Below are 23,545 nucleotides of genomic sequence, written 5' to 3' on the forward strand. Positions count from 1 at the left end.
ATTCTAATTCAACGCTGTAAGTACCTCAACAAAAGTTATTTGATGTAATTCGTTCCAGAGAATTGCAAGTTACAGCTGTTTTAGTTTGGAGGACCGACTTTTCTTTTCATTTTAAGCTATTAAGTGATTAATAAATTCATTTATTGAACAAACACCCCCACGGAGTGGAAAAATTTGAGAATTCGAAAATACACCTACTATGAAAAGTTCTTAGTTTTCATATCTAATCCAGCGTTTGCGAGTATTTCGTAACGGTTTTTTGCCGCTTGGGGGGGGTGATCACCCCGATCACCCCCCCCATAGGACCGCGCCTGAATTGAATCGCGTTGCGCACATTCAGGAAGTGACCAAATCATCTCAAATTTTATACTGATGCTCGATGACCCAAAAGACATCGAAAAAACATATGAGAGAAAAAAGTCATTTTTGCAGCTGTCCAATGGACCACTATTGGCTTTTCGAATAAGTTTAACTGACTTGAGATCAACTAAAATAATTCATCCGTCATCTAGTATAGATGATCAACAATATTTTGTATTGTGATAAAAAATATAAAACGTCATCAGAAATTAATCGAAATCAAATGTCCTTATCAGAGGTACCAGGTGTCCTGATTTTCCAGGATTTGTCCTGATTTTCAAGAGGCCGTCCTGATTTGTCCTGATTTTCAATTTATTTACAATTGAATTTATATTTCAATGATAAGCGTAACAAAACCTGAAATAAAATAGTTTAACCCATTAACCGATGAACACACTCGTTTACACAGAATAAAAAAAAATCGTAAACCAATATTTTTGATGTCAAATCAGGCACTGAATGCGAAAACGAAATTCAAAAAAAAACCCAATAGAATAGTTTTTGAGTTATGCTTCAAACATGGAATTTTGGAAAAATAAAAAAAAGTACTTGTTCTTGTTCTTGTAATCTTATACCGTAAAACAGGGTAAGATTGATCACTTTTTTCCAATATTTTCCGATTATTTTTTTTTTCTGTTAAGGGGAATGTGGCATGTTTCATATTTTTATAACTAGTTCTGGACTCTACATAATGTAAAACATGGTTGCAGAAACTTATAAGACTTTTTTTAAATTTCATTTAAGGGGCCGTTCAGTTACCACGTGGACAGAAAAATGAGATTTTTGACCCCCTCCTCCCCCACAGTGGACAAGCGTGGACATTTGGCAAACCCCTACCCCCCTCCCCGGATGTCCACGTGGATAAATTTGAAAGTTTTTTTAAATTCCTACCCAAGGTTATTCAAATCCTTTATACCCCTCTTGTACCTACCTATAATTTGACGGTTAGAAAACACCACTTTTTGCCATGAATACTGATGTTATGAAATCGTTTGGTACATCTTTGTACCTGAAAATAATCACATTTTCGTAGGTGATGGAAAAAGCAGGACTTGAACCTGCAATCTCCGCTTCAGTACAACGGCGCGTTAGCCAATTTCACCACGACGAACATGATAAAACCGGCCAACACGAGCAATCGAGCCCTGCCGATCAACTGCTGGACCTTCTATCGTAAACACCATGAATATTCCGCATGTGATCTTTCCCGCTATTGATCTCTCTTGGCGAGCCGTTGTATCTTTTTCGAAAAATTCATGATATTTACGGCTTATGTTCTTTCGTTCTTTGATAGCTCATGTTTTTCTAATTCTTTCCATCACCTACGAAAAAATACCATTTTTTGCCTTTTTGTTATTGAAATGGAAAATGAAAAATTTAAGATTTTGATTTAATCATCTTCATATTTATTCACCTTTCGAAAATATTTTGAAAGTAAGTTTGTCCACGTGGACATGACCCAAACCCCTACCCCCCTCTCCGTGGACAAGCGTGGACATTTCCATACCCCCTCCCCCCCCTAAGTTGTCCACGTGGTATGTGAACGGCCCCTAAAGGGGATTGTTTGCAAGCCTTCGAAAAAAATGATATTTCAAAGTTTAGAAATTTCAATTTTACTAACATTTGAAATTTTCAAAAAACAAACCAAGTTTTATCCAAAGTTGAAACTCATTTTGAAGGTTTTGAAACGTAGAAAAACGTTTTAAAATATTTTAACTTTAGACTTAGTTATTGATGATAATGTTAAAAATTCACTAATATCAACAATACCCTTGATCATACGCAAAAATTAAGTTCAGATGATGAAGATTTCAAAATAATGTTATGCAATCCGAGATATTTGATTCTCAGTACAAGTATTTTTTTTTATTTTCCAAACTGTTCAACTGAAACTTTTTTGAATATCATTTTCGGATTCAGTGTCCGATTTTGTATTAGAGGTTATCTTCAGTTTACTAAGTTTGGTTCAAATAACATTTTAATGGTGTTTTTAGCTTAGCTTCATTGACTACTCACATCAACCTTGAATCATTGAACTCTAAATGTCCCTTAAGATGTCTGGATGAAAAACTTGAAAGTACATATTCTAATATACTCTGTGATTGATTACTAAATTTGGTTTTACTACAAGTCAATACATTTCGGATTCCAAGATTGTAGGCGTGGCTCAGAAGAAAAAGTTCCACATCGCCAATCAATTTTGTTCAGAGGTAAAATGAACGGAACTTGGTATTTGGTACACATTCACAATGCACAAAACTGATGCTCTATCTTTAAACATCAATAACGGTGCCGGCCACGTCTTAGTAGTCAATAGATATTTGAGGGAATGGAAGAAAATGATAAAAGAAGAACTTTGTGCCTAAGGACCGAAGCCACCTCTGCATCCTTGCGAAAAAATTTGATTAGGTATGTGGAGGAAAGGAAATAATTAGGAGACACTTTTGACTAGTGTTATGCTGATAGCCTTTTCTCCTGAAATAAATTGTTTATTCATTAGAGCACTTTAGCTAGATAAGAAACAACATTTTTGAAAGGTGATTATGACTAGAACACTTTAAAGTTAATCGTTTTAATTTGATTTCCATCTGCATATCTCTAGTAGTCGTTGTTCACATAATTCAAACTTTTATGTTAAGCATTTTTCAGGATTTTTTTTTCTAAATTTTACCGTATTTCCTTAGGATGAAATTGTAGAACTTTGTCATGTTCAGCAAAGTTGTTTATTTAACAACTTTGTGAACTGTGAACTTCGTGTTACCTTCTGGTGTTCCCCAAGGTGATCATCTTGGGCCACTAATGTTTATCATGTTCATGAACGTTTTTTGCTCTCAACTGACCTCACAAAAGCTATTTTACGCAGACAATTTAAAGCTTTTTAGCCAAATCATGACACCACTTCACTGTATCTTACTGCAGAATGGTCTTGACGCTGTTATAAGATGGTGCACAATTAACGGGATGTTGGTGAATGTAGAAAATTGTAAACTAGTGAGTTTCTCAAGATCACGCAACTTGCTCCGCCATAATAAAGTTATGAATCATTGCTCTCTGGATAAGGTCGACACCATTAAGGACCTAGGTGTAATCTTCGACAGTCGGATGAGATTCCACACACACGTTGCCACCATAATCAAAAAAGCATACGCAATGCTTGGCTTTCTTCGTCGCAACACTGTCCATTTCAACGATATTTATGCTTACAAGACTCTTTATTGCACGATTGTCAGAAGCATTCTCAAGTACGCAGCTCCTGTTTGGACCCCGTTTCAATCGACTCTTAGCCAATCCATCGAAGGTGTCCAGCCAGCCTTTATTCGCTTCGCTCTACGACAATTAGGATGGAATCCAGAAATCGCAACACCATACGAACACCGACGTAACCTTATACACTTAAAAACGCTGTCCCCAAGAAGGAAATTCTTAGTGTCTACTCGCATATGACATTCTGAGCGGCAACATCGAAAATAGTGAGTTGTTACATAATGTCCATCTGTTCGCTCTTACACGCCCACTTCGAACTCAACAGCTCCTTTGGATTCCCACTCACCGAAAAACGCACTGATACTTCCACCCAATGGACACGTGCAACCGCTACTTCAGTGAGTGCGCTAGCATTTTTGATTTTGGCCTTTCAAAACAAATGTACAAAAAAAGGTTAAGACAATTTTTAGCTCAATAAGTCTGTGCGAAAGTATCCTTCGAAGACATTTAAATGAATAAATAAGAATCAGTTGACTTGCTTCTCTTGCCTAAACTTGGGTGGACGCTTGATTGCTCTGAAGATAACTAAGCGTTTTTTAAATCTACACAGTTTGGGAAGAACACAGCAAAAAAACTACACGCTCCTACTCTGAACGGGCTAATCTGAGGAGCAATGCCAAGCATAACCTACACAAAAGCATCGACATAATTATTTGTGCTTCCGTTTTAAAAAGTCTCAAGTGCTTAATTTTTGTTTTAAGAAATCTCCAGATTGAGAACAAAGTTGGCAAAACATCCGGAAATCCAGGTCGACAACCAAACTCACAGGAATCACGTGCCTTCCCTCTTCTCTTCAAACCAATATGAACTAAATTTTATCGAAACAGCCTCTCCAACAGCAGTCAATATCCGACAAATATTGTTTACAACCCGCGCAAGTGTCTAGCCCCGGGATATCTTGACATGTGAAGTAGGACCCCTAGACTGGGAGTGCGTAGCGTGTGTGCTAATGTGGGTGGGTTAACTGTCCTTTTGAGAAGGGTGTTTGGAGGGATCCATTTTGGCACATCCCAACACAGCTTCAGGCACTGACCTTTTATGAATATTTCCTTTTTTTCATGAATACACACACGTGCAGTTTTCCCGTTCCATCTTTGTGTCAAGTCGACATAAGAAGGATTTGGTTGGGTTTTTTTTTCGCTCTTGTCTTACCCACTCTGGTGTGGCCATTCAAGTTCAACGAACGTTAAGCTCCGGCCAAGATGAATTGGGTTACTTCACTCTATTTAGTTGCTCTCGGCACAGCTGGATGTAGTCGAATCCACATATTGTATGCGAGAAAATTTGAAAGAAAAGCATTCAACCAGAAACTATTGAAAGTTGATTCCTATACGGAATCATCTTGGGTTGGGTTCTTCTTGAATAAACAGCAGGAATTGAAAACGCCAAAATAAATTTAAATGAGACACACCCATATTCATTTTATTTTTATAAGTGCTCTGCACTGCCAACTATTTGCTATCAAAATATTTTTCCGAGAACTATTGAAACATTCCGCTAGTAGTTTTTGCGCACGACGTGATCGTACAGTGCCACCTGATCGTAGACATCGCTCTCCAGCTCGCTTCGGGTAGTATTTGTTCCGTAATCGCCCATGATCGGATCCGGATAGATGTTCTTCCGATCGTGGACATTCTGAAAAACCAACCCATTAACCCGATCAAACATCACTCGGAAGTTCCGGGAGCTGCGATGAGTGGCTCGGTCCGATTGCGAATTGTAAAACGACAAATCAAACTTGCTGGGGCACAGAATCTGTTCCCCAGAAAAAATCGCCCTCCAATCGAGACTTCCAGCTCCCCCGACATCTACCCTCTTCAGTGCGGCCTTAAAATCGATGTAACCAGAAAGCTCCGTCGCACCTCTCCGATACCGTATGAAGATAATTGTCTGCCGGCGGATGGAAATAAAATAAACCTCATTCGATTTCGACTGACCCAAAAACAACTAACCGAAAGAATTCCGAGCTGGTTGGGACGTTCCCTGGAAGCCAGCTCCCGGAGAAATTGACTCTTGATTACGAGATTTTTGCTAAAATTTACGTTGGGACCCTGAGCGACGAAAGCCATCTCGCCCATCTCATGGCGCCGGCTCTCGAAGGCGACCCGGTCCAAGGACCTAAAACGGCACCATAAAGTAACTTCAAAAAATACTTTTTAAAAAAAATTAACTTACTGGTAGCCAGTTTGATGCAATAGGATTCCATTTAGTCGATGGCCCAGATAGCGGGTATCTTGAGTGGTGATCGAGTTTTTCAGATAGGTCTGGTAATCCGGACACTCCAGAATACGGAGATCTTCCTCCAGCAGCTGCATGGCCTCGAAGCATACTAGCTGTTGTCAACCTCACGTAAGGCTTGGCTGGCTTCGATGAAACTTTCGAAACTAAGAGCAAGTTCACTGGTGTTGGGGAAAAATGGTAGAAATTTTGACATTTTGAAAATTTTAGCATGCAAAAGTGTTTTCAATATCTTTGGGCGTTGTATTTTTTTACAGCACTGTTTCTATTCCAGCCGTATGTGATTTTTTTTTGTTGGGTACCTATCACTGCGACCAGTTAGTTGATCTATTGTAATATGTCCCCTGTTTATTTAATCTATGCTAAGTCAAGGAAGATCACTTTCATATATTAGATAGTGTCCCTATCTTGAGATTTAGCATTTTCCCAATCTGGTATAACCGCTCTTATGAAGCTGTTCACCTTTTTAGGACCAATTGAAAAAACTTCGGAGGGATCTATATACCACAGCCGATTATTTTAATCCGTTTCGATATAAGAGAAGGACATTCGCAAAGAAGATGCTCTGACGATTCCTTCTCCATACTGCAGGAACGACACTCGTCAGAGTTTAATCTGCCAATTTTTTTCATGTGATATCTGCATTCACAGTGACCTGTAACGAGCCCTGTAAACATTTTAAGGTCTTTCTTAGATAAGCTAAGGGCTATTTCTGATTTTTTAATACTTGGTTGGATAAATTTTTTAGCCTGTTGCCCTACAACAGAGTTTTTCCAATTGTTTGCAATTATACTTTTTTCTTTATTTTTCATTTCTAATTTAAAATAGCATTTGGAAATACTGCAAAATGGTTCTGGTCCCTCAAGCGGAATAGAAGACCCTTCTCTGGCCAAGCTGTCAGCCTTTTCATTGCCCTCTATACCGCAATGCCCAGGAACCCAGTAAAGATTAACTGAATTTTTTTGAGTTAGTTTTTCCAGGCAGTTGATACATTCCCACACTAATTTTGAAGAGCATGTGTAGGACCTAAGTGATTTAAGAGCTGCTTGACTATCTGAAAAAATGCATATGTTTGCATTTTTATATTTCCTTTTCAAACAAATGTTCACACATTCTAATATTGCATAGATTTCGGCTTGGAAAACTGTCACCCAATTACCCATAGAAATTGAAATGTTTACACCAGGACCTGTTATACCCGCCCCAGCAACATTTCCAATTTTTGAGCCATCCGTAAAGAAAGAAAGAGACCCAGAGCGTAGCGTAGGACCACCTTCGTCCCATACTCTCCGGCTAGGTTCTATTCTATCAAATTAACACGTTCGTCGCCACGCTCATTTTGGTAGTTTTGCTAGCCGGGCCCAAAGAAATTTTCAGAGAGAGAAAGCAAAGAGGGAGAACTCCCATATTTGAAACGTGTGGCGAAGCTGAGCGGTAACTCCAGTAAGAGAGCGTCACCTGCTTTTTGATGTGACGGGACGCTCCAGGAAATACACCCGTCTGCCAAATATGGGTGACGTGGCGACGAACGTGTTAAATGAATAATTGAAAACCGGTTTGCTAGGTATCCAATCCTTATTTAATAAAATCATAGGATTTATCTGAAATTGTTCCTTAATTTTCATTCTATCATTATTCAAATTCATTTGTATTGAAGTTCCTTCGATAACTGTCATTGCTTGTTTATTTGCTTCGAATTGAACACACTGGTGAAGTGGTAACATATGTAGCATTGCTTCCAATGCCTTGGTGGGAGTGCTACGCATAGCCCCGTAGTAGATAATAGAGCGACTCGTTGCAATTTTTCGAGGCATCTTTGTGTTGTCACCTCTTTAGTTTTCGGCCACCATATGAGCGACGCATAAGTTATTCTAGGTTTGACTATAGTTGAATATATCCAGAGAATCATTTTTGGTTTCAGTCCCCATTTTTTACCAAAAGTCTGTTTGCTTATCCATAGGGCACTGGTTGCTTTATTTACAATGTATTTAAGATGGGCATTCCAATTTAGTTTGTTATCTAATATAATTCCTAAGTACTTAACCTCTGATGTCAGTTCTAGGGGACTGCCATTTAGAGTTAAGGCTCCAATGTTAAATTTCTTCTTTCTTGTAAATGGAATAATTGATGTTTTCATGGCGTTTACATTTAATCCTTCATGATTACACCAGCTTGATATGAATTTCAATGCACTCTGCATTCTATTAGTGATGATCTCTTGAAATTTGCCCCGGATGAAAATGACAATGTCATCGGCAAAGCCAATAGTTTCGAAACCTTGCATTTCTAGCTGTGTTAACAGCTCATCTACAACTAGCGACCATAATAGCGGTGACAAAACCCCGCCCTGTGGGCAACCTTTTTTTGCTTTTATTGTAACGGAGGACTTTCCTAATGAAGATGTTATTAATCGATTTGACAACATTATGCAAATCCATTTTGTGATTGTTGTATTGAATTCGCGGGCAAGCATTGCTTTCTCCACCGATAAATGAGAAGCATTGTCAAATGCTCCTTCTATATCTAGAAAAGCAGCTAAGGCTATTTCCTTACTTTCGATAGATTTTTCTATTTTTGAAACCAGTGTGTGAAGCGCCGTCACTGTAGATTTACCCGTTTGATAAGCGAACTGATACTTATTTAGAGGGTTTTTTTCATATAGTCTGATTTTATAAATTCATACATTATTTTTTCCATAATTTTTAGGAAAACTGACGAAGGACTAATTGGTCTGAATGATTTTGGTCAAGATTTATCTTTTTTATTTAGTTTTGGAATAAAAATGACTCTTACTTTTTGCCATTCTTTTGGAAGATAAGTGAATCTTAAGCTAGCTTTTAATAAATTGGTTAAAATTGGAACGATGATTTCAGAACCTTTCTGCAGCAAAGCTGGAAGAATTCCATCATCGCCTGGTGATTTGAAAGGTTGAAATGAATTGATGGCCCATTCTGTTCGGCCTTCTGTAATGATGTTAATGATTGACAGTTCACCAAGTGCTGTTTCAACTGGCTCACAAGGTGTGACTTGAATTTCCGAATCTTCTCCTTCTATTATTTCAGAGCATGGAAAATGGATTTTCATCATAAGTTCTAGAGTTTCTTTTTGAGTAGATGTTTGAGTATCATCAGTGCGTTTGATAGTCCCAAGACCATTACAATGATCTTTTGAAAGTGCCTTTTGTAAGCGTGCAACTTCAGTTGTACTTTCAATTTTTTCACAAGTGTACCGCCAGGTTTTCCTTTTCGATTTGCGAATTTCCCTATTGTACTCTGTTAGTGCTTTTCTATAAATTTCCCATTGACATGACTGTTTTGCTTTGTTGAATAGTTTGCGAGCGTTTTTCCTAAGCTTTTTTTTTAGATTGCAGAGTTGTAATCGAGGATATTTTTAGCTTACAAAAACGAAAAAAAACTTATTTTAAACGTAAAATTCTTAAAGTTCGAAATTTAATGAAATTATTTTGAATTTCAATTCTGAAGTTAGGTGACAATTTTTAAGAAATCGATATTGGTTTTCCCGAACACGCTTCTGATAATGTAATTGACTACACGGAAAAATAAACTCCCACTGACCGGATTGTTGTTCCAAACCAAATACGAGACACATAAGCATTAAAGCGAGACAGAGAGAGAGAGAGCGAGAGAAAGTCCCTAAACAAACAACTGGAGCTGAATTTCCGGCTTTAATTATGGCATGTGCAGCATTCGGATTGGCGAAAATCCAAACAGTAGTTGACATGTCATTAAATTTGCATTTGTCGGTTAGAATTGGGAACCAGTTCCGGTGGATTGAATTTGATTCGTTGCCAGTTGGCTGAGCTAATTAAACGTTGTCAAACGAATTTCGATTACACCTCTGACCACATTATAGTGTTTCCGAATTTGAATGGGATTTCATTTTTTTGAATGAATGAAATTCCAAATCTTCAAAGCTATGAAACATTAAAATATTAAAATTCTTATTTTGACTATGAGAACAACAGTTAACTCTGACACCCGACTTTCAACTTTCATTTCCTGACTTGCGACTCCAAATTCGCAAAGCAAACCCAGTAGAGAACAGCCACGATTTTCGATATTCGGAAGCTATAACCAAGAAGTCAAGCGTAGTGAAAATTAATGTGTACAGAAGTTTATGTATCGCGTCACATGTAAAATTGTGAAATAAATTGTTATTAATAGTTAAAGAGTATTGATAGTTCTAATAAAAAGTAAAAAATAGAGAAAAGTAGCGTACACAGATAAAAAAATGTAACCCTACATTACAAGTGATTTTACATTTTAACACCAGCGCTGGAAGAAAATTGAAAAATAGTATAGCATCTTGACCTTTTCAAGGGAAATTACATGTCAATGCATGCTGAATCCAGCGCCAGCGTCAGTTTGTCAATTTTGTTTTTACTCCTGTTAGATTCTCGTCCTGTTTTGCGTCGGCAACAGCTGTCTGTTTTATATTCGGTAAAATTGTATTTGCTCATTAGAGGTAAAACAATTTTGAAAATAAGTCTGACTTATGTAACATATTTACACTGGTTTTATCATTTGCAGGAAATCGAAAAATTCTCGAAAAGGTAACAATCTTTGAAGCTCCAACTGTGCAACCAGTCGTCGTTTTCATCCGTCAGCGGGGGAATCAGCAAAAACTCGCAAAAGTTCGGGAGTGATCGAACCAAGTGTTGTTTTTTTTCAATTCCAAGTGTTAGTGTAATTCAAGTGAAATAAATTTATTTCTCTGTACTAAAAGTGGTGTTTTCTTTTTCATTCAGTAACCATCCCCTGTCTAATAAGATTCATGAGATGAGATAGATCATGTAAACCTACATGTAATAACAGCATTGAACGCTGACGAAAATTTACATGAAACAACCAGTATTATCGCACGTAAAAGGCCGATTCCTTTCTACCCATGCAGTTTCATGTAAATCTACGTTGATTTTTCTAAGTGTGTAGAGTAAGTAATTATAATTAAGTGTTAATTCAGAGAAATTCTAGGTAAGTTTCTTCAATCATTTTTTTCTGACTGGACGTCCGTAGGACAGGGTAAAAATGAAAGATGACTCGGACTTGGAACATGACGAAAATAAACATAAAAGACCCCCAGACAAGGACTTGGAACCAGATCTCTCTAGCACTGACGACGACAAGGATTCTCCATCATTTCGCAGATTTCCGGAACAGACGTCATCTGAAAATTCACATGAAAAAAACTATCACAAACACGAAGATAAGAATAATGCACCGAGATCAGCTTCATCACAAACACAAAAACAAAAAAAGACATCTGTCACTAACACGATCAAATAGCACAGAAAACACACACACACAACACTAGGTCTAAACTTCCGAAAAATGACAAAGTACAAAACAAAACAAACAAACAAACAAACAAACAAACAAACAAACAAGATGACACGTTAAAAATGATGAAAATTATCTCAAAAATTTACAAGAAAAATCTAATTGGATTAAAAATGATTCGTACAACGATTTTATTATTGAACCCATTTCAACCACAGATGATGATGATATTTTACTCGAACCAATGGAAGTAGCGAAGTTCCTACATGAACTTAAGCTTAATCAGTTCCCGGAACTTTAAAAAGCGGGACAGTATAGATCCAAACTGACATATAAGTCACCCAAGGACACCGAAAAAATTCTTAATCCTGCAGAAGTTTTAAGAAATAATAATAGTAAAGAAACAATTCCTAAGATGCTTCTCGATTGGAATCATAAGAAATATACCGAATTCGATATCTGAGTCGAACGTATAATGAGAATGATCATTAAAAAACTTTATGACATAAATTCGATTAAAATAACGTTTGAAATATCACAATTACCTACATCTGTACAAATTTATAATGTCTTCACTAAGCCTGAAATGTATAATTACCCGGTCCGAATTTGCAAGAAGTGTTGAAGGATCGGTCATAAGGAATTAGTCTGTAAGGGTAAAAAAAATGTGGTACATTGGATGATAAAGACTACCCAGATTGCAAAGAACTTCAAGCAAAGTGTAAAAATTGTAGAGGTTCGCACAAACCAAATGATAAAAATTGTCCGAAAAAAAAGTAGACAGCAAATCAATACAGCCATGGTTTTGAATAAGATAACTTTTATTGAAACCTCAGAACTATATCCCAAAAATATAAACAAATTCGATATTCTTCAATCTACCGAAGAATTCCTTCCAAATAGAACACTAGCTAGATACAGACCTTCTGAAACAATAAAAAATCCAATTAAATACAACAAAATTATCAATGGGTTTAATAAAAATAAACATGAAAAACAGCACGGTGAATACGTACAAAAGCGATTAATAGTTGGCGAACAAATTTTGCTACAAATAAAAAAAATAAATTGAAAAGAATCCTCACAGAACAACAGAATTTAAAAAATTAAAATCAGAAATTATGCAACAAGCATCAACAAAACTAATAAATTTTATGAAAAACACAAAAACGAACAACACTGAAATTGAATCAGATGTTAAAGAAATAGAAATTGGATCAACAATAAATGAATTTATAAATGAAATTATTAAATAATATACAATTGATTGATAAACTCGGACTTACTGATAAATATTTCAAATAGAAAATATAATAGATAAGTTTTAGAAAATTTAAATATTTCCCAAATAAATATAAATAGCCTTAGACCACAATTGAAAAGAGAACAAATTAAAAAGTTTATAAGAGAAAAAGAAATTCAAATAAAGCTAATACAAGAAATTTGGATTAAAGAATCCGAAAAATACAAATTCCTTAACTAAAAGTTTGTTAAGAAATCTAGAGACGAAGGATATTCAGGAGTGGGTATTCTTAATCACCCTGAACTAATTTTTGAAGAAAGATTAATACCTAATATTAACTGAGATCTTATTGCTGTAAAAATTAAAAATATAAAAAAAATCCTACAATTTTTATATCATTATATATTGCGCCAAACATGACACATGCAGAAATTAAATTACCTTTAAAAAATATCTTTGATTTGATTAAAAATAGAAACATACCAATTATAATAGGTGGAGATTCAAATGCTTAACACTCACTATGAGATAGTAAATACAATAAAAGAGATCAATTAGATTATGTATCATAAGGTTGCCAGATTGCCCGGTTTTATCCGGGTTTGCCCGGTTTCATTCGGGTTTGCCCGGATATTTAATACCAAATTTAAGAACAATCCGCCCCGGCCCGGTTGCCCGGATTTCATTGAAAATGCCCGGATTTTGCCCGGATTTTTTAACTTTATTTGGCAAATAAAACATAGAAAAACAACAAACACCCCCAAAACGAAATTTTTTGAGCAAGTTGTAAAAAAATTATCATGAAAGGTTTTTTGGAAGCCTAAAATACGGTTCAATATCTATAAATGAGTTTTGTTGAAAAAAAAAATATTTTTTTTCCTTAATCTTTGTTGAGAAATTACTGAATTATGACAAAATTTGCGCGGATTTTGCCCGGATTTTTGGTCGTCAATTTGAAATTGAATGCCCGGATTTTGCCAGGTTTTTATGTAAAAATTGCTCGGTTTGTCCGGCCAGGATACGTGCTGAAAAAATTCCCAGCAAACATGAAATCGCATTAAAAATGCGACTCAAGTCATTAAAAACGTTGCTGTGAATCGTAATTCCAACTAACGCAAGTAAAAGGTCGTAAAATTCGAAGTCGGATTAAATGGTTTTAATCGGATATGATTGAAAGTCCACCATGTTTGCAGATTTTGAAGACGATTTCGTTCCTTTGCTTTTTCCCGCGTGGGTCAAGTGAGAGAACAGCTTTGTTGTTCTCTCTGCGACCAGCAGTGCAACCAGATTGCTAAAAATCAGATGGTGTATTTGCAAGAATAACCCAATGACAGAGGCAGCAAATATTGTCGCTAGCAACGGTTCGCGTGCGTGGAGAGAAAAAACTTGTGCGCTCTAGCATTCTTTCAGTATGTATGAATATGGTGTCGAAATCGTATACTCTTATCGTTTTAGCCAAAAGTTGAAAATTTGTATGTATATTGCCTCCACTTTGGTAGGTAAATGCTGTTTTTTCGAGTTTCATACGATCATTCTATAATGTATATGAAACGTATAACAAAGTTGCTGGAAAATATACCTACAAAAATGTTTGCTGGGATTCTGGCAACCTTAATGTATCAGATTTGTTGTACGATTATGAAATGATTTCATTAAATAATGGAAAACCAACAAGATGGGAAGAACTAAACCAAAATTCATCAGCAATTGGCCAAACATTGGCAACGACTAGTAAAGCAGGGAAAATTTCGGATGAAGATCTAGGATCAGATCATAAACTGATAGAATTTTAAATATTCGAATACAAAAAAAATACAGGACAATTCACAGATCACAATAATAATCAAAAAGAAAGAAGTTAAAAATATTAATAAAATAGATCATAAAAATATAAAAAATGCTAATGATTTAAATGAAAAAATTGAAAAAGCAATTTCGGATTGTACTTACAACATAGATATAAAAAGTAAATCCAAACTAAAACCATGTTGGAGCGAAAAAGAAAAGCAATACTATGAAATTAACAACAAGAAGCAAATAAAATTTTGGAAAAATTTGACATTAGAAAACAAAAAAGAATATAAACAATCTAAATATAGCTTCAGAAAATATTAAAAGATTAAATAAATAAATATAATAATGAATTATTGGAAAATATCAATGAAAATACAGGCGTAAAAGAAATATGGAATATCGTCAAAAGAATTGAAGAAAACTTCAAAAACAAAGAAAATTCAGAAAATATGAATAATGAAGAACTGGCTGGAAATGAAAGCTCAATTTGGTTTCTCGTCAATAAACTGTATCAATCATTTAAACTCTTTAATAACACCAGCAAGTAGAAATAAGAGAAAATCATTATCAATTTTCATAGATTTAACAAAAGCCTTTGATTCGGTTGATGTTAACATCTTGCTAAAAAATCTCGATAAATTCAAATTGCCGCTCAAATTCATAGAATGGATTCAAAACTACTTAATAATCCGAAATGTTTTTCAGAAACAAATGAGAAAAAACGGAGCACATCCAAGAACAGCATTGAAAAATAATAAAGCAATAATAAGATCACAGATTGATTATGGATTAACAATATATGGAAATGTAGCTAAAACCAATCTTGCTAAAATTAACTCATCATACAATGACTCTTTAAGAACTTGCCTCCATCTTCTAAAATCTACACCGATAAAGGCAATTTACTCAGAAGCAAGGGAAATTCCAATATTTCATAGAGAAAAATGGCTAGCCAAGATAAAAGTTTTAAAATCTTAAATAACAAACCTATTAGTAATATATTAAATCAATTCAAAGAAATAGAACAGCTTCCCAAAAAGTACACTTTTTCTGGAATTAATTACCTTTAAACAAAGATAAATCCTACACTTAACAGCAGATCAAAAAACTCTAAGATTGAAAAATATAAATGATACAATAGAAATTAACATTGAATCTTTAGGAAAGAAAAATGATTTGAACGAAAAAGTCATCAAATCTCTAGCTAAAGAACATTTAGAAAAGCACTTCATAAATTATAATAAAATATACACAGATGGATCAAAAACAGGTAATAGCTGAGGAAAAAAAATTACCATCATGGCAGACTTTCTATCAAATCCGATCTAAACCGACTTTTGACTCTCAACTTTCAACTCTCGTTGACTCACGGCTCTCAACTCTTGAATCAACATTCGACTCTCGACTCTTGACTTTAAGATTTCGGCTGTCAACTCTCGACTTTCGACAGTGGACTTTCGGCTCTCTACTCTTGACGTACGACTTTTGACTCTTGACTCTGAAATCTCGACTATCGACTCTGACTATGTCCGTCAACATTCGATTGTCTATCTTGGACTCTCGACATTGGACTATTGACTGTTGACTCTCGACTGTTTACTATCGACTTTTGATTATCACTTGTTGACTGTAGACTGTAAAATCTCGATTCTCGATTCTTGACTCACTTCTTGACTCACTTCTTGAATCAACTCATGACACATTTCTTGACTCACTTATTGACTCACGACTTACGACTCACAACTCTCGACTTTTAACTCTGAACTGTCAGCTCTCGATTCACGACTTTCAACTCTTGTCTTTCAACTCTCGAGTCAGGAGTCACGACTTTCGACATTTTACTCTCGATTTCAATCTCTTGATCCACGAAGGTCTATTATCGACTCTGGACATTCGACTTTCAACTTTCAACTTTTGACTTTCGATTCTCAGCTCTCGACACCGAACATGCACTTTACAAAATTCGATTTCCGACTCTCAACTATCGATTTCAATTCTCATCTCTCGACTCTCGACTCTCGATGCTTGACACTCGATGCACGATGCTCAGGACTTTTGACTTTCATCTCTCGACTCTCAACTCTCGATTCTAAACTTTCGAATCTCGATTCTTGATTCTCGACTCTCGATGATTGACTCACGACTCTCTACTTTTTTAACGTTTTTTTTTATCTTTCAAACTTTTCTCTTTTTGACTCTTTTTTACTCTTTCTGACTCTTTTTGACTTTTTTTTTTGTTTTTTGACTCTTTTTGACTCTTTTTGACTCTCTTTCACTCTTTTTGACTCTTTTTGACTCTTTTTGATTCTTTTTGCCTCTTTTTGCCTCTTTTTGACTCTTTTTGACGCTTTTTGACCCTTTTTGGCTCTTTTTGACTCTTTTTGACTCTTTTTGACTCTTTTTAATTCTGTTTGTTTTTTTTTACCTTCCATGGCTCGTTTTGAATTTTGTTTACTCTCTTCGACACTTTTGACTATATTGACTCTCTTTTTTTATGTTACTTTTTGATCAGACATTGATTGATAGGTGTTGGGGTGCGGGATACCTTCGTGGACTGTATTTTTGTTGGGGGATTCCTTGGTTGGGTGGAGCTATTGGGTCAGCTCTTTCGGCGATTGTGACTTTGCGTATCAAAACACTGACTTGGATTTTTACACTATTTATTCACAAGTCACAGGTAAGTTTTTGGCACTATTTATTCAACGCGGTTTTTACGGAAAATCAACGGTTTACTTAAACATTTATTTTTACTACGACAACATTTAACAATTAACTATTCTAATTCAACATCTGTTCTAATGGCGTTTTTTCTTAAGACTAAGACTGGATACAATACAAAATTTTGGCTTCTTTTTTGGTAAAGGACAAACATAGTCCACAATCATTTTACTCCTTCTAATCAGCTGTTCATTAGAGATGCTGACAGTTGCATCTCGACATCTTTGAACCGTCCTTCTTCATTAATGATCCAGGGTCGTACGAAGGGTTATTGGTTTAGCCTGACATCGCTCTCTAGTAATCCAACATCCTCGCCCATCCTGAATCGCTCGCGGTTCTGAAAATAAAAGAACGAAATCTCACGAACACAAGGGGGAGGTCTGATCTGTTTGGTTTTCACGGGCAAGTTGGGAATCTTCTTCAGGCTGAAATGATTCTGGTAGTATGCACAGCTTTTCAACTGGGCGCGTAGAAGGTCCTGTAGCCGTCTTCAGAGTAACTACTCTAACAACACCGTCGGATCCAGGATGCAGCTTTTCAACACGTCCCATCTTCCAGCGGCATGGCGGTAGATTATCGTCCTTGATAATCACTAGTTTCCCAACAGTTATCTCGACAGGTGACTTCCATCTCTTGTATCGCCCTTGCAACTGCGTGAGATACTCTGTTCTCCATCTATCCCAAAAATGTTGTAGCTTTTTCTGGATAACTTGGCTCTGATTAAGCCGATTCATCGGTACCTCGCTGTAATCCCTTTCTGATAGCTGTTGAAATGGTTCTCCAATTAAAAAATGCCCTGGTGTCAACGGTTGAAGGTTTCCTGGGTCATCGGTTAACGCAGTGATCGGTCTCGAGTTTAAACAATTCTCCACTTGAACAAGCAACGTGATCATATCTTCGAAGGAAACAGCGTTTTCTCCAAGAACCTTGAGAAGATGCTTCTTGGCCGATCGAACTGCAGCTTCCCAAAGGCCTCCAAAATGGGGTGCAGCGGGGGGAATAAAATGCCACTGAATATGGTTGTTTGCGCACTCCTTGGCTACCTTCTCCTGATGTTGGCTGTTACGGAAATGAATCAGCAGTTCTTGTAGAAAATTACGAGCTCCTACGAAATTCGTCCCATTGTCCGAATAAATATCCGAACAATATCCTCTTCTTCCAATAAAGCGGCGTAATGCTTGGAGAAATCGATCCGTCGATAGGTCCGAAACTAACTCGAGGTGCACTGCCTTCGTGCAGAGACAGATGAAAACTGCTACGTAGGCCTTAACTGCTGGTCGTCTTGGGGCTAAGCGAACATATACTGGTCCGAAGTAGTCCACACCGGTCTTGGAAAACGGTCTCGATCTCGTGACACGAGCTAAAGGCAATTCACCCATGAACTGCTGGATGGGACTAGGTTTGGCGCGGAAACACTGTTTACAGTTGTGTATAATTTGCCGAGGAACATTCCGACCTCCAAGTGGCCAATACTTTAAACGAACAGAGCTGAGCAGCAACTGTGAACCTGCGTGCATCAGCTTCTGATGGTAGTACTCGTACAATAGAACTGTGAAAGGGTGTTTTGCCGGTAAAACTATTGGATGCTTGGTATCTTCCGACTCCTCCGATTTCCCTAATCGGCCGCCAACTCGTATTAAGTTCTCTGCAGAAATTCGAGGAGCAAACCATCTTAAGGGCGAGCTTCGATGAATATCCTTTCCTTCGACCAAGCACTTCCATTCTTCAGGAAACGTCTCCAGCTGTATTCGGCGGATTATAGCGTATTCGGCGTCTCTAAGCTCTGTGACGGTTAGAAAACTCTTGGGATTTGTCTCATTTTTCTTCAAAATACGCATCAGTCGCATCCAGTATGCGGTGCAGCGTACAAGCTTGGTAAACGACGAGAATTTTCCAACGTATTCTGCTCCAAAATCGGTTTGACTTGTTGTCAGGTTCACTGCAACATGCCGGACTTCTGCATCTGCTCCCTCAGTGCAAAAGCTGCTGGGTTGTTCCGGATAATTATCCTGCAGTAGCCATTCGGGACCATTCCACCAAAGATTGTTCTCCTGGATCTGATCGGGATTTAAGCCTCGGGAAATAAGATCTGCTGGATTCTGTACCCCTGGAACATGTCTCCAAACACAGTTCTCCGTAGCTGATTGGATTTTCGCTACACGGTTTGCAACAAACGTAGCCCACGTCGTCGGAATCGCCTTCAACCACTGCAGCACGCAAGTTGAATCCGTCCAGAAAAACATATCCATTTCGACCTTCAACGCCTCTCGTACCTTGCAGGATAATTCCGCTGATAATAGTGCCCCGCACAACTCCAACCTGGGTATCGACTGGCATTTCAAGGGTGCAACCTTCGATTTCGACGCTAGTAGATGTACGAAAATCCTTCCTTGAGCCTCGATGCTCTTGATGTATGCGCAGGCACCATACGCCTTTTCCGAAGCGTCCGAAAAGAAGTGCAGCTCCATCTTAACACAATTTGGGACGACTGCACAGCGCTGTATCTTCAACTCGTTCATCAAGTGAAGCTGCCGGTGAAAATTACGCCATTCTCGTTCAACTTCAACTGGAACCGGATGATCCCAGTCAAGCCTTTCTCCTTTCTCATTCAATTTCCACAGCCTCTGCATGAAAATTTTTGCGGTTGTGGTGACAGCTCCTACCATACCAAGGGGATCGAACAACATTGCGATTGCCGACAGAATTTTCCGTTTTGTTAGCCTTTCGTTTTCCGGGGTATCCAATATGGTAAAGTTGAATCGCAAAACGTCTGTTCGAGGTTGCCACACAAGTCCTAGGGTTTTGACTGCCGGGTCTGGATCCAGTTGTATTTCGGTCGTGTGCGGCAACGCAAGGTCTTCGTCGTCTATTGATCGCAAGGCCGTCGGCGAATTGGATGCGAACTTTCTTAATCGAAACCCTCCACGTTTCGTTAGGCTGATTAGTTGTTCGCAGAGTATTGAAGCCGCTTCTTCGTTATCCGTTCCAGTCAAAACGTCATCCATGTAGACGTCTTCCATTATTGCCTTGGATCCCATTGGATATGATTCCTGCTCATCTGTGGCCAACTGCTTCAATGTTCTGGTAGCGAGAAACGGTGCCGGCTTTGTACCGTATGTAACGGTGGTGAGTTCATACGTTTTCACGTCCTCCGATGAATCTTTCCTCCACAGAATGCTTTGTAGCGGCATGTCTGCTCTATCGATACCTATTTGTCGGAACATTTTCTCGACATCTGCGACAATCATTATCCGCTTCATTCGGCAACGCATGATAAGGGCTCGTAGCTCGTCTTGGATCACAGGTCCTGCCAGGAGTGCATCGTTCAGGGAAACGCCACTGCTGCTCTTACACGATGCATCGAATACCACTCGAACCTTCGTTGTTGTGCTGGCCTGTTTGATGACTGGGTGGTGTGGTAGATAACAACGCTTCTCCGGGCCCACATGCGCCCTACGCATGTGCCCAAAATCCACGTACTCCTCCATGAACTGGTTATATTGATTCCGCAACTCTGGATCCCTCGCCAATCTCCTTTCTAAGCCATCTAGTCGCTGAAGTGCTATGCCACGCGACTCGCCCATCCTCGAAAGTATCTCATCGTTCTTCGGTAAGCCTACGGTGTATCGTCCATCAGAACTCCTCTGGATAGTGCGAACAAACTGCGCCTCGCAGCGTTGTTCTTCCGGGGAAAATATGTTCGGAGACCCTATCTCCTCACACGACCAAAACCTGGTGAGAAGTTCGTCTAGATGAACTGTAGAAGCTGCATTGCAAACGATGCGCCGAGCTGAACCCTGGTGTTCAACTGCTCCGGTGACCAACCAACCGAATACTGAATCTATCAGCATTGGCAGCCCCTCGCCAAGCGGAATTTTGTTGTCGGTTTGCAAAAAGGAGAAGAAATGCTGAATGCCGAGTACCAAATCGACCGATTTTGATTGAAAGAAACCTGGATCCGCTAGTTCCACACCCTGTGGGAACTTCCACGAAGAAACCGTCACGCTAGTAGTAGGCAGATCTGCAGTAACCGCTGGGAGAAGAAGAAATTCCATATTTCTCGCAAAACTAGATGTACGTGACTTCACAACTGCAGAAATCTGGTATTTCACAGTTGTATTTGCCTTGCCGATTCCGAGTACCGAGATATTTGAACGCCTTCGGGAGATCTTCATCCGTTGACAGAGCCTCTCTGACATGAAGTTGCTCTCCGATCCGGAGTCTAGTAGAGCCCTCGCGTGAAAGGCCTTCCCTGTATCGTCTTCAACCAAAACGACTGCTGTGGCGAGGATTATCGTCGACGAGTGGTTCCTGGCAACATTTGAAGAGACAGTTCCTGCTGTTGTCTCTGCAGGATGAGATGACTGTTGAACTCTTCTGGCGGGTGATGCTGATTGAGGATTCCTATAACCTCCACCGTCTTCTCTGAAGCACACTAAAGTGTGATGCTTTCCCCTACACTTACGGCACACTTGCATAGATCTGCATTCTGAGGCTTGATGACCACGTCGAAAACAATTCCTGCATAGAGAATGCTGCCTCAGTAATTTGTCACGAGCGGATGCATTCAACCTTGAAAACGCTGGACAAGTGTAAAGCAGATGAGATTCTGAGCAAGCGATGCACGTTCCGGATGACATCTGTGCTGCGCTATAACTTGTTCTCGAGGCGAAGTTCTTTTTAGGCAACTGTGAGGGCTCCTGCTTGGTATCCTGGGCTTTTGATGGTAATGAGGCAAGAATTTTGACTCGCGTTTGAAGGAACTGTGTGAGATCCTTGACAGTGTCCTCGGTCTGATGCGCACTGTGCTCTTCCCAAGCACGACGAGTTACGGGATCCAGCCTCGAGCATAATACCTCCAACAGCAACAAATCCTTATAATCCTCGGGCTTCACCAGCTGATCTAACGTTTGCACCACACGTTCGAAGCCTTCCAGCAACACCTGAATTTCTGATGACGATTCCTTGGTAACCTTCGGGAGTTTGAATAGATTTCCAACTTGTCGACGTTTCAAAACCTTGCTGTCGTTGTATCTAGTCATCAGTGTTTCCCAAGCGATGTTGTAGTTGGCTCTCGTTAGAGCCAAAGGGTCGATGAGTGCTCTGGCTTCTCCGGCTAGGCATCCTTTTAGATAGTGGAATTTTTCCACGTCTGGTAAGTCCACCTTGGAATGGATCAGCGATAGGAAAAGATCCCGGAAACTCAACCACTGATCGATGTTGCCGTCGAAAGTCTGCAACCTTATCTGGGGTAGCCTAACATGTTCCGTGACTGGCTGAATGGATGAATCCATGATGCGGGTGGATTGCAGAACGCTGGTGTTCGCGGTGTTTCCTTCCAACTCCTTGATCCGGTCTAACATGCTGGCCTTGGCATCGTAGTAACGAGTGGTGAAGTCCAACCTTATACCTGGACAAGCGCCTTCCTTCGACGAATACTCTTCATGAATTTCTACATCCATGATAGCATCGTTGACCTTGTCCCATAACTCATTCAGCTTTTCCAACCTGACTTGGATTTGCTGAACAGATGTAACCTCGCCCAAAGTGTTCGCAAACGCGGTTAGTGCCTTGAACATCTCCAGCATTGCCTTCAATCTGGTTTGGAGATTCCTCAGCGGTGGGTTTCTGGTAGACGATTGGGCGCCGGAAGTAGCCATGGTTCTCGGTTAAACGGATTCACGCAGTGGTACACAGTGATAAAATGACAGGTGAGTATTTGTACTACGAACAAGCTTCGGCAATGAACATACACTGTAGAGCTTAACTTACTTTAAAGAAACTAAAGTTGCACTCCTCTACAGGTATCGATCGACTCCCGAAAGCCTTGGTGTACTACGCGTGCGTTGCCTTCAAACGTGGATTTTCCTCAATATTATTCGCGATTGGAATGGTTGCCCTCAGATCAGATTTGAATTCAGGATACAAACGGGGAAAATACGATGTAGTATTCAGATTTGAACAAGCTTCGGCAAAGGACATATACTGTAAGCTTAATTTACCTTAACAAAAATAAGGCTGAACACCTTTACAGGTATGCACGTCCTAGCCGCAAATTTCGATACGAGGAAATAATTTCACGCCTCGGTTTCCGTGTGAAAATTTTCTTGAAGCCAACTCGTTCGTACCCTCGATACCAAACAGAATAGCAGGATGGATGATGGGAAATAATGGCGATGTAGTATTTGCAGTCTATTAAGCTTCGGCAGGACGTATACTGTAGATTCTACTAACCTGACCGAAAAACTCGTTGCATGGATTCAATTTTAAAAATTATTTGAATCTAAAATTTTGCTGACCAGTGTATTTATGCTGTGTTGCACTCAATCGCTATAGTGCATTCGTGTGCCCCTTGCATCAATCAATACCAAAGCCGAAAACTCAATCAAACATATAACGGTATGGGCACGGTTGTGTTCGTGAGATATTGATTGGTTGGTTAGTTTCGTGTCGTAGCCAGCACCGGCTGGTCGGTTATTTTTATCGGGTTGATCGGGAAAAAGTGCTTGACTCACCTAACAACGGTGCAGTGTCCGGGACGGTTGAATCGGGGTTGTGCGGTTGTGTTTCTGGCCAAATGGTGACAAAACGGGTGCTAATAACTTAGCACAGAAGAGCTAGCCAGTAG

The 23,545-nt window shown here is 38.8% G+C and overlaps 2 protein-coding genes across 2 annotated transcripts; both read right to left on the bottom strand.

Annotated features, from left to right (window-relative positions):
* Positions 1-5,040: 5,040 nt before the first annotated feature.
* On the bottom strand, positions 5,041-5,963 carry LOC129749738 (cilia- and flagella-associated protein 299-like). Its single transcript, XM_055744795.1, has 3 exons — positions 5,800-5,963; positions 5,577-5,742; positions 5,041-5,514 (listed from the first exon to the last, which is right to left on the bottom strand). Exons 1-3 carry the CDS (start codon positions 5,937-5,939, stop codon positions 5,122-5,124), a joined length of 699 nt encoding a protein of 232 aa, XP_055600770.1. The 5' UTR covers positions 5,940-5,963; the 3' UTR covers positions 5,041-5,121.
* An 11,313-nt stretch (positions 5,964-17,276) lies between these two features.
* On the bottom strand, positions 17,277-22,577 carry LOC129743156 (uncharacterized). Its single transcript, XM_055735126.1, has one exon. It carries the CDS (start codon positions 22,575-22,577, stop codon positions 17,277-17,279), a length of 5,301 nt encoding a protein of 1,766 aa, XP_055591101.1.
* Between the last annotated feature and the right edge of the window lie 968 nt (positions 22,578-23,545).

The sequence above is a fragment of the Uranotaenia lowii genome, chromosome 2 (genome assembly GCF_029784155.1).
Source record: "Uranotaenia lowii strain MFRU-FL chromosome 2, ASM2978415v1, whole genome shotgun sequence".
NCBI classification, from domain to species: domain Eukaryota; kingdom Metazoa; phylum Arthropoda; class Insecta; order Diptera; family Culicidae; genus Uranotaenia; species Uranotaenia lowii.